The following is a 12,043-nucleotide window of genomic DNA, read 5'->3' on the forward strand; positions in this document are numbered from 1 at the left end:
AGGTGACTGCTTCATGAAGCTGATTGAGAGAATGCCGCCTCACAGCTAGAAGATCCCCGGTTCGATCCCGCCTGGGGTCTTTCTGTGTGGAGTTTGCATGTTCTCCCTGTGCAGCGTGGGTTCTCACCGGGTTCTCCGGCTTCCTCCCACAGTCCAAAAACATGCTTAGGTTAATTGATAACTCTAAATTGTCCATAGGTGTGAATGAGCGTGTGGTTGTTTGTCTGTATATGTAGCCCTGTGGTAGGCTGGCGACCTGCCCAGGGTGTCCCCTGCCTTCGCCCGAGAGACGGCTGGGATAGGCTCCAGCCCCCCCGTGACCCTGCAAAGGATTCAGCGGTGTATAGATAATGGATGGATTCTGGTTAGTTTAACCCTTTTTTGTTTACTACATAATACCATATGTGTACCTTTGTAGTTTTGATGTCGTCAGTGTGAATCTACAATGTAGAAAGAAATAAAAATACAGAAAAAGCGTCCAGAGTGAGAAGGTGTGTCCAAACGGTTGACTGGTAGTGTATATAGAAACAAAATTTGATGATGTCATTGTATAAGAATACTGAATTTGCAGGTCATAAAAGTCCATAAAAACACATTGATTTGCTCTTTACTTTTAGTTTTAGTATTTTGCTTAAAATGTGTAAATATTTTTTCGATGAAAATGTGACAATTACAGCACTTAGAGAATATGTCAATCACTAGGATTAAAAAATATAAATAAAAATATCCCATGAACCTGTGGTGCAGGTTCTGCATGAGTCCTAGCAGCCTCAGCAGCCATCCTGCTCTGCTCCGTGTGAGCCACCTTTAGCAGCTCCAGAGCTGCCTCCAGCTCCACAAGGTCTGCACTGGGCCCCTCTGCCTGCACCTGACTCTGTACATGCACACACAAACCCATCGACCCACACACGCACAGAAACACACACACACGCACACACACTTGTGTGAGTGCGTATGTGTGTGCATGTATGTACATGAGTTTGTGTGTGTGTGTGTGTGTGTGTTTTGGTTGGGGGGGTTGACATCACCTGTAGGATAACAAAAGGGTTGTCTTTGCTGAAGGAGGGTGAGCGGGATGGGGCTTCTCTCTTCTTTTCTCGGAGTGATGCAGCCTGCTGGTTTCTCCTCATCCTCTCCAACTGCTCTTCCACACTCATCCTTGTTCTCCCCACCTCTCGCTCCCCAAATCCAGTCTGATCTACTGCACTCCTGGGACGGGCCTGTACAGGACAAGACTCAGTGTTTTGACTTTTAGTTATTTCATTTTATTTTTGTTGCATTTAAACTATGGATCTATTTTTGTTTCACAAGTCTTTTATTCAGAGCAAAGGCACCTCAGAAAGTAATCAATGAATTTCAGTGAAATCTGCAGTAGATATTAAAACTGCCAAGACAATGACTCCTGACTGCCTGACCTTTCCTTGGCTAGACAAAATTGTCAGCATGTATGGGCTTTTGACTTTGTTCTTGTTTTCAAATTAGTGGGTGAATGTGTGTGATGTGCAGGCGTATGAGGATACATGCCTCATATCTGTGGTATGGCAGTGCAGTGTGGGTGAGTGCAGGCATATCAGCCATGAGAAACATGGCAGAATGATACCAGCAGAAATCTCTTTTACTGCAGTTTATGTTCTGCTATTTGCTTGTGTTGCAGATTAAAGAATATAAGGACTTCTTTTTGTATCATGCACTGAGAAAATGAAATAAGAAAGAAGACAGTATGTTTGACTGCTAAATCAACCTGGAAAACAAGACAGAGATTTGAACAAGAACTTTCAGCACTGAGATGTAAAGAAAGCAGTAAAGCTGAAGGGGAAAAGGAAACTTTTCTGTCAGGCAACACACTCCCTGCTCTGAATGAGAATGTCAGATAAAGCGACATGTCATTGTAAATGTAATAGTAAAAGATATGTATCTTCTTTTTGGCTGGACAGAAAAAGAATCTAAAGGGTTCTGACTCAAACAAAGCCACTAGCCTTACGCTGATTCTGCCACATTTGCTGAATAGGAATTGCTTGATTTCATCTAAATAAGTTTTGTCTCAAAAGGAAAAACCTACTGCTCTAGATTCAGGCTTCTTAGTCTTCCTCAGGGTCACATAGGATGCGATGGTGGAGGACTCTGGAGGACTCATGGGAGATTTGGTCCTGGGAGGAACGATGCCCACTGGATAGGGGGGCACTGTTGGAGAGATGCCAGGGAATGCTGTCACTTACATTAGCAAACACACACTGCAGTCAGGGTAATTTCTCATGCCGTGGCTGAAAATGTAATAATGTTCATTTCATTAAGATTAAAAACGTCTAAAAGAATGTTAACAAAAACAGACATTATGGGACATCTTTGAAACACAGTGTTCAGCAAAACATATATTTTGGTACAAGCAGTTTGAGCTTAGTAAAGCTTTCTGAATAAGTTACAATTTTAAATATCTTCGAACTCTTGTCTGGGTCCAATTTAATGTCGTAGACGACACAGTCATAGTGGGCTGTATCAGGAGTGGACAAGAGGATGAGTACAGGAAACTGATCCAGGACTTCATCACATGGTGTGACTCCAACCACCTGCTCCTCAACACCACCAAGACCAGGGAGATGGTAGTGGACTTTAATTGAAGGGGACTGCGTGGAGGTGGTTCACACCTACAAATACCTGGGAGTGCAGCTGGACGAGAAACTGGATTGGACTGCCAACACTGACGCTCTGTGCAGGAAAGGACAAAGCCGCCTGTACTTCCTCAGAAGGCTGGCGTCCTTCAACATCTGCAAAAAGCTGATACAGATCTTCTACCAGTCTGTGGTAGCGAGTGCCCTCCTGTGCGCAGTAGTGTGCTAGGGGAGCAGCTTAGAGAAAAAGGACACAGCACTCCTGGACAAACTAGTGAGGAAGGCAGGCTCTCTCGTTGGCACGGAGCTGGACAGTCTGACATCTGTGGCAGAGTGACGGACACTGAACAAGCTCCTGTCCATAATAGACAATCCTGATCACCCACTGCACAGCGCCATCTCCAGGCAGAGGAGCAGCTTCAGTGACAGACTGCTGCCATTGTCCTGCTCTACGGACAGACTGAAAAGATCGTTCCTCCCCCACGCCGTATGGCTCTTCAAAACCTCTCGGGGAGGGCGATAAAAGCAATAATCGACACAACAACTCCGGACTCACTACACACTCACACCACACACCATGGACACACGCACTTTATCACACACACATTTATATGCTGGACCCAAGTGTGGACAAACCGACTGTTGCACACTGTCATTTTTGCACAACTGCACTACTGCACTCACATTCAACCACCAGATGTCTATCTTGTATAGCTTAGTTCTGTATTTTTATCTCACTATTTCTGCTTATATCGTTAGTTTGTATTTTGTGCTGTATTTTAGCCTCATTACTTGAAAATGACTGCTGCACAATGTCCTTTGCACAACTGCACTACTGGACTCACATTTAACCACCAGATGTTTATCTTGTATAGGTCAGTTCTATATTTTTATCTCACTATTTTTTTTCTTATATGGTATTTTGGAATGTATTTTTGCCTCCTTACTTGAAAGTTGTTATTTTTTGCATGCCATTGTGTTTCTATCCTTTGAGCTGCTGGAAATGTACATTTCTCTTTGGAGATTAATAAAGTATCTATCTATCTATCTATCTATCTATCTATCTATCTATCTATCTATCTATCTATCTATCTATCTATCTATCTATCTATCTATCTATCTATCTATCCATCTATCTATCTAGATTGTTACGGCAGCAGATCCAATATCTGTGTCATTCAGTCCAGCACTTTTGACAAGAATGGACCGAGCAAGCTGGGTTCTTAATCAAACAAAATACTTTATCTAATAAAAAAGGTTGACAAAAAAGGTCTTCAAATACAATTTCCATCTTTCAGAGTTACACAGCAAGCACAGTCAAAAAACTATACACATCCGTGCTGGTCTAAAATCCAATCAAATTAAAAGTCCCGAATCTAAATGACTGTTAAAGGATAACTTTCGTTTTTTACAACCTGGACTTTATTTGGATAACATGCCACCACGGGCTCAGAGGGGAATAGCACCAGCATATCATAACAAAATATTGGAATATGAACGAGTTTCGCAGCAGATTATGCGTTTATAGAGGCTACGCACGGGTGCCCCGATTACTCGCATTATACGGATATACGCGCCGCTCCCCTGGGGCTAATTTCTTCAAAACGACTCCAAATGCCACCAAAGTTGTCTGGGTGTCTAAATGGTCGTATTTAATGCTACAAATAAAGTCCAGGTTGTAAAAAACGAAAGTTATCCTTTAAATTACCCCTTACTAACAGTAAACATCTCTTTCATGAAATAAAAAAACTAGAAATTACAAAATACAAATATATGAATTCTTATGTTGCTTTCAAATTATATTATTAATTATTCTAAATATTCATAGCTATCATGGCTCTAACATAGATATTTTCTTCACAGACATTTTGTGTGAGTCACAAGTTTAAGCAGCAGTTCAAAATTTCAGAAATTCTGAAATTCAACAAATATCATTGAAATTGTGTTTAGATGTTTACAAAGCCACCGTGATTTTTTTAAACATACATATATTTTGGCTTCCAATATCACAATAGTGCACATTCCACCACTGAGCTGGAGAACAGACCAGATGTGAACAGTGAAAGTGTTACTTGCTACTTACTAAGCCAAGTGCTTGCTCATGAGGGAATTGTTGGGCCTCTGTAGATAAAGACTTTGGTCTGCACCAGCTCTATATGGAAAGTGTCCTGAAACAACTTTGGTTGTGATTTGGTGCTATATAAATAAAATTGAATTGAACTGAATTGAAGTTGAAATTTGGGATATCAAACACCGACTGAACGTAAGAGTATCAACTTTATGTGACTGAGTCAAGGAGTACCTTTTGAGGCTGTAGTGTCTTTACTCTCAGTCGAGGTCTCTGTCTTGTCTTTGTCCTCACCGTTGGCCTCGTCCACTTCTTCCTTCACCGTGGTCAGCTCAGGCTCACTTTTATATAGTCGGTAGTCTGGAGCTTGCTGTGACAGAGAGGAGAGAGATGTCTTAGGGTCACAATACACACCATGTAGCAGCAGTCAGGCACACATACACATCCACACACATATACAGTACACACTAAAAAAAACAAGTTTTTCAGTGGTTCTTTGTTTGTCCTAAATCTACATTACCATTCAAAAGTTTGGAATGATCTGTTATATTGATGTTTTTTCCCTTCCTTTTATCCCCAACACAATAATGAAATGATTAAAACATTCCACAGTGTTGCATGACAAGAGGGAATAGTGTTTAGGCATTTTTTCCATAAAATACCCTTTTATTCTGAATTTGTGTTCAAGTCCAGAAAACAATAGTGACCCTAGATCATTTCTAAACTACAACGGTGCCTCTGCAGTCTGTTCATTGGTTAGACAGAATAGGTTAAAACTGTAATTTGCCAGTCCATAGTTTAATTACTGGATATTCTGTGATCCAATCGTGGTAATCCTGGCTTTATTAAGACAACATAACTGTTAATTCCAACTTGTTTTTTTATTCTTTTCTTACCTAACAGTTGCTCAGAGATCTTTATCTCCTTCTGCCATTTAAATTTTAAATAAATGCACAGCATTTGTTCTTCATGTACAGTTCAAAACATTTTTTTTGCAAATCCTTTCAAATAATATCTATTTGTAAAGAGGACTTGTAAAGCATGTAAATTACTCAAAAATACAGAGTAGCCCTCTCCACTGTTTTGAATCAATCTTTTGTGGCAGGTGATTTTAAACTTTTGAACTTTATTGTACATGGAAATTTATTCATTGTTGATTTGGGTCATTTCTTAGTGCTGTTTTGGGTGAAAACCTTGTATCTCCCAAAAGTCAACTTTGTGGGATCTAAGAAAGTGCTTTAAGAGCTTTAGAGGTCAAAAACCTTTCTCAGCCCACAGAGTACAAAACAAGCCTTCATGAGAAATTAGTTTGATGATTTATTAGGAGTATATGGCAGGTTAGGACCACTGCAAGGGTAAACAATTGCATCATTTTAAGAAAACATATGTTTCATGTTGAAACCATCCTAGGATAGGGTATACTATCTTTTACTATCTTTTGTGTTTTTAGAGTTATTGTTGCATGTGTTTGTTGGTAAGCAACTGTAAGCAAAACCCCATGACGGAAAGCATGAAATTAAATAACAGCAATTAAAAAAAAAAGAAGTCAAAATACAGGACTAGTCAAAAGTTTGGACACACCTTGTCATTCAGTGTTGTGTCTTGATTTATATGATTTTCTGCATTGTAAGTTAAGACATCAAAACTATGAAAGAATACATGTGGAATCATGTACTAAACAAAAAGTGTTAAACAAACCAAAATATGCTTACGTATCGCCACCATTTGATGCCTTGATGACAGCTTTGAACTTTATTGGCATTATATTAACTACCTTCATAAGATAATCACCTGGAATGGTTTTCAGTCAGCTGGTTTGCCTTGTTAATAATTAGTTGGATTTCTTGCCTTCTTAATGTATTTGACAGATGGTGATCTGTTTTGTTTTTCAGAGGTAGTGATGGTATACACTAAATAGCTCTGTTTCACTACTGGTGTAATCCATATTAAGTCAGGAACCTCTCAACTAAGTAAAGAGACATGACAGTGCATCATTACTTTTCAACAGCTTTGAAATATATCTTCAAAGATCAAAAACCATCAAAGTCCATGATGAAACCAGCTATTATGATGACCAGGAAAGGAAGACTGCAGAAATGACCATATTTGGATGAGAGGGTGGAGCTGGTGAGGATACACATTGCTATACCTATGTTCTCATTGGATCTAAATGAATTGGCAAAAATACAAAGAATCAAGGCTAAAATTGAAATCGTTTGAGTCCTGGGGTGACATCTTGCATTCAGCATGAGGAATTTGAACTCTTCTGTCTGAAGACTTGAAGAGGCAAAAACAAACAAGAAAGGAGTTGCAGAGAAAGCAAGATGCAAGTAAATATGACAGAGACAAACTAATTTAGGCTTGTCTTGAATTAAAAAAAACAGTCTTGGAGATACAAGGTATACAGCCACTGTGGTCTTACAATAAATGGCTGTTGGCATCCAAAACATTCTTTCAGAACCATTCATGGTTTATTGAGAACCTCTTTTAAAGTTTTTTTTTTTTTGGGGCTAATAAGTTCATAAGTTCAACATCAGCTATATCCATGTTCCAAAAAAGGCTGGATGTGATACTGGAAGTAACAGTGACAGCTGGATGGATATGTATCCAAAATGATCCTTGAAGAATGAGTCTCTTCAGTGTCAGGATGATGGAGTTGAGAAGTGAAACAGATGAAAATGAATGTACAAATGGTTGTAAGCACACAGAATCTTCTGAAATGACACTTTCAGATGCAGCGGTTCAGTGTGCTAATGGATGGTGGTCACAGGTAGAGGGAGCAGACATGGCAGGCTATGGAGGTTTTCAGTGGTTCTTACGCTGTGTGCTCCATTCCTGGAGCTGCCTTTGCGGTCCTCATGGCGGTGCGTGTGGGGAGGCAGGCGGCCGCCAGGGTGTGAGTGGTGGGGGGGCACGTGAGGGGGGCACTCTGACGAGTCGTAGTGCTGGGGAAGGGGTGGGCGAGGGGGCACACTGTCGCCCTCCTTGAGAGAACTGAGTGGCAGCAGCGTCACTGCCTGTTGACAGTTAACACAGCTGGTCTCATTCCAAGGAAATCATGTGGTACTACTGGACACAGGGTTTCCGCCAGAAAAGTTGTCAGGCCCGGCGGCCAAGTGTTTTTTTTTTTGTTTGTTGGAGGTGGGGGGGCCTTGTAAAGCTCAGAGGAGTGGCTTGTCACTGAAATAAGAATAGCTGGTCCGACATAAATGTCAGGCTGCTTTAAGTGAACCTGGATACAAAATATTGCTAACATCAGGGCTAGCCTCCTTCAGCCTCCCTGGTGCTCATAGAGTATGCATACCAGCTACATAACTTCAATGAGAAAAGAAAACTTCATGATTTTGTAGACCTTCCAAATGCTGATGGACCAAGTAATAGTGAATAATGGTGAAACCAGTAATTTTGTGTGGGTTGTGGTGGGAAAAAAAAATCTACCTTTTTACAGTTTTATCATGATTGTAGAGATCTTCATGACCAGTACCCAAGGACCTGAGACCCGACCTGGGACCCATACGGGTCCACATTTTATACAGTCACGTGGGTCCAGGTTGAATCCCATTCTATTACAGCATGAGATAGATGTGATACCCAAGTGAATTCGAAAAGACCCGACCGTGATCAGACAATGCTGGTCATGATGGAAGTGCTGTGTGTGTGTGTGTGTGTGTGTGTGTGTCTATGGTAACTTGCAACACTGAAACATTAGGATGACAAAATAAACAAGGTGAAAAAACCACAAGAGCCACAACAGACTCATCTCAGAAAGCACAGATGATAACATATTAGTAATGCTAACGTTAACAGCTATGGCAATGAACAAGCTATCGTTATCATAGTTGAACAGGGCAGTTGAAGTTGCCTTTGTTGAGCTAAATGCAACAAAACTGCAAAGCTGATTCTAAATGGGTTGTGATTGTCATCAATCACTGTGACAGCAAGTGGACTTAAAAGTTGAAGTAACGAGTGGATTTGCCATGCTGTTTCTATCAGCGTGAGAGGTATAACTCGAAACCTGGAAGTATTTCACCAACTTGGCAAGGAGGATAGATCATGTGTCACTGCTAGGCACAGAGGAGAATGCTATTAATGTTACATTAGGTAAGACACAAAGTTTTGTTTGATAAATTGTAAATTAATGTAACTTTTTTAAGAGTAATCAGCTGTGATTCCAATTGGGACAATGTCTCCCATTTGGGTCTAGGTCTGACATTTCTCAGTTCTTCAAGGCTCCAGGTCTCAGCTTTCAAATAATAAAGTGAGTAAAGTAAGTAAACTTGGTTTGGTTCCAAGAAGTATATTTCTGGGTCTTTTTGGTTTTGTTGACAAATTTTTGGACCTGTGAAGACCTCTACATGATTGTTGGCAGGAAAAATGGTTTCTGGGTCCTTTTAGGACCATGAAGCAGTAACTACATGGTTTGACTGCTATGTCAGATTAATATTCAGTAGTTGACAGTCATTCAGTCACTCACTCACACCCGCTGAGGCAACCAGTTCCACCCACTCCCAGTTTCCACTGTTTGACACGATTAGACCAAGAGTTCTGAAAGGCAAAACATTTACTTCTTAAACTCTCTCTCTCTCTCTCTCTCTCTCTCTCTCTCTCTCTCTCTCACACACACACACACACACAGTAATACCTTCGATAATAACATGGTGTTGATGGAATGAAAAAAGTACTCAGAACTCAGTTGTGCAATACCTGAACAATCTACAGCATAGACATGCCAGAGTTGTATATAGTTAATGTTAAAAAAAAATGCAGCAGTTATAAGCATTTTTTGATTAAATGACTAAACAATTACATTTGTAAGACAAATGTATAAGTATATTCTGAATACTCTCTATGCTGTCACAGAAAGACTAATGTTAGCAAAGCAGAGTAAACAACTCCAGCAGTGAAACACACTTAGTGAGTGATTTGTGTAGAGTCAAACCTTCAGCTCAGGGTGGGGGGCAGACTCAGGGCTGGGAAAGCAAGTCTGAGTGAGTGAGTGATTCGTGCAACCTGAGGCAGACCTTAGGCTTAGGGCTCTGGGCTGAGGGAGCAAGTGCTGAACACCAACGTGGTTGCTTTTCTCACAGGGCTATACAGTAACTAACTTAATATATTTCCACAAATACAATTAATATGATCGTTGGGTGACAGTGTAAGTGACACATGGTCTCACCTCATCTTAGCAGTTTGCACTTGCTAGAATCAGGTAGGAGGGGCGAGTCAGTGAATGAGTTAGTGGACACAAGGGCTTGTTGCTCCCATGTCAGTTAAAAGAGTCGTTCGCACAGTACTATTTTTATCAGCTGGTGGCAAGCAAGACAGAACTTGGCTTGGGGCTTGAGGAGTTGTAGGATTTATTCCAGACAAATTGCTACACAATATACACACTGCCCTGCAACATTCACAGCCAAAATGTGACTGGTATCTTCATACTCACTGTCACACATGTTCTCTCTCTCTCTCTCTCTCTCTCTCTCTCTCTGTCACTCCCGACTGCACACTTGGAGAGTGTTAAGTTTGCTATTTGTATAACACATTTTAATTAAAGAAACATCTGAAAAGTACATTTTTAAGAATTCTCTGATGTTTAAGCCCCTGCAGGCCCAACTTGGCCAAGTTGGGGAGTCAGCTTGGCCCTGCAGGGGCTTGAACATCAGAGAATTCTGAAAAATGTACCAGGCTTTCAATACACTGGCGGAAACCCTGTGGACTGTACTTTTGGTTGAGAGTTGTAAGCAGGGCATGAACTGTGTCTGCTGTTTGGTGCTGAGCAGGTAGAAAACAGTGGGTTTATCAGAGCTTCTTCACTAAAAACAGCTGCCAGCTGTTTCTGCTGGAACTGATGAGAGCTTGGGCTGTAAAACCAAAACAAAGATGCCAGAACACTTTGTAGAGCTGATGGTAACATCTGTGCCACACAAAAACTGCTAAAACAAGTAAGCCAGACAGCGGTCAAATTTGCACAAAAAACACAAGACAAAAATTCACCTTGTGTTCAGCCTGAACACTCCTTTAGTTGGCTTCTGTGAAGCACAATACAAAGCTACAAGGTTAAATGAGCAATGATGGGCATCATGAAAGGGAAATTATGAATTTGGTTGTTTTTTGGAAAAAAGGTTGCTGTTAAACAGGCAACTCTAGTCTAAACCCTTGAAGCATGAAGAAATCATGAATGCACCAACAAGAAGCTTTCTAATCATTCCCTGCCTACAACTTGATTACAAACTTCCTGTATTGTAATCTGACAAAAAAGGTTACTGTAGTAGATAAGCTACCTCAAGCAAGTTTAAAGATTCAGCGAGCTGACTTTCATAGTGGACTGAATGAAACTGAAACCAGTGGATGCCTGCATGGAAGACGTCAAGCTTAACACTGTTAGTGTGATTTGTCAAATTGTGTACAATAGTACAAAAAGTACATAACTAGTATTTGGCTGACAAAAGAAAACAGTGATTAATCCAGTGCTGAAAACAAATGAAGAGAAGCTACCTATATGTGCCTGCTGAATCCAGTGGCCACGCGCTTCATGCTAACTCTCATAGAGTCACTTTTATAATGTCGGGATGAATGCATATACATTACATCCCTGTTGGTTACTCTACCAAAATCATGGACTGATTCTCTCTTTTAAAAAGGACCTTCAAGACATTCAACTGGAGGAACAGACTAAACCAAACATCAAACAACGTGATATCAAATGTGATAGCGGTGGTGTAGAATGGATGTTAGTATGTGCTGTGTGGGATGGGGATTTGTCTTACCTCATTCTTCTGTAAACTGGAGAGTGGTTTGGAACCAGGAAAACCTGTTGAACATGGGGAATATGGAGAGAAAGGACACCTGAAAAAGCATTTGTGGTCGCACACTCAAACCATCTTTCCATATACATCCCAGCTGATTTTGCCTCTACCGAATGCTGGCCACTCGACACATCGTGTCACCATGGCGCTTTCAGATGCTCTGTTTGCCGCTTCGCGCAGTGAGAACAAAGGCACTGAACTCGTCGCTCGAACGCGTCGAGTCATGGGGCTCAAAAATCGGGTTAAAAACGGGCTCAAATCGTACAGTGTAAATGTTGTTACCAGAAATTAATTTTTCTCCTCAATGTAAATTATATTAGATAAATATGAAAAGAATCAGAGAATGCGACTTATTTAAGTGTTATTCAAGACACTCACTGCTGTCTGTGCTCCGCTGTGGTTTGTTTTTAGCTAGAGCCTCCATCACGTCCTGGATCCTCCACAGCTCCTTCTGGATCTGGATGTGCCGCTGGCTTGGAGGCTCTGTCTGAGGACACACACACACACACACACACACACACACATGCACACATGTACACATACACACACATACATAAATGCTGTTAAAA

The 12,043-nt window shown here is 40.9% G+C and overlaps 1 protein-coding gene across 8 annotated transcripts in view; it reads right to left on the reverse strand.

Annotated features, from left to right (window-relative positions):
* LOC121625816 (pleckstrin homology domain-containing family A member 5-like) overlaps nucleotides 1-12,043 on the reverse strand; it is a 206,896-nt gene that overhangs the window by 10,351 nt on the left and 184,502 nt on the right. For 6 of the 8 annotated variants that reach the window (XM_041964090.1, XM_041964094.1, XM_041964096.1 and 3 more), the window contains 5 exons: nucleotides 11,853-11,961; nucleotides 11,436-11,479; nucleotides 4,909-5,044; nucleotides 2,060-2,181; nucleotides 1,029-1,220 (listed from right to left, as the gene is read on the reverse strand). In XM_041964090.1, coding sequence (XP_041820024.1) covers nucleotides 1,029-1,220; nucleotides 2,060-2,181; nucleotides 4,909-5,044; nucleotides 11,436-11,479; nucleotides 11,853-11,961 — 603 coding nt within the window. Of the gene's footprint in view, nucleotides 1-736; nucleotides 875-1,028; nucleotides 1,221-2,059; nucleotides 2,182-4,908; nucleotides 5,045-11,435; nucleotides 11,480-11,852; nucleotides 11,962-12,043 lie in introns of all 8 variants that reach the window. The other 2 variants (XM_041964093.1, XM_041964091.1) reach the window with 1 other exon arrangement.

The sequence above is a fragment of the Chelmon rostratus genome, chromosome 22 (assembly GCF_017976325.1).
Source record: "Chelmon rostratus isolate fCheRos1 chromosome 22, fCheRos1.pri, whole genome shotgun sequence".
Lineage (NCBI taxonomy): Eukaryota > Metazoa > Chordata > Actinopteri > Chaetodontiformes > Chaetodontidae > Chelmon > Chelmon rostratus.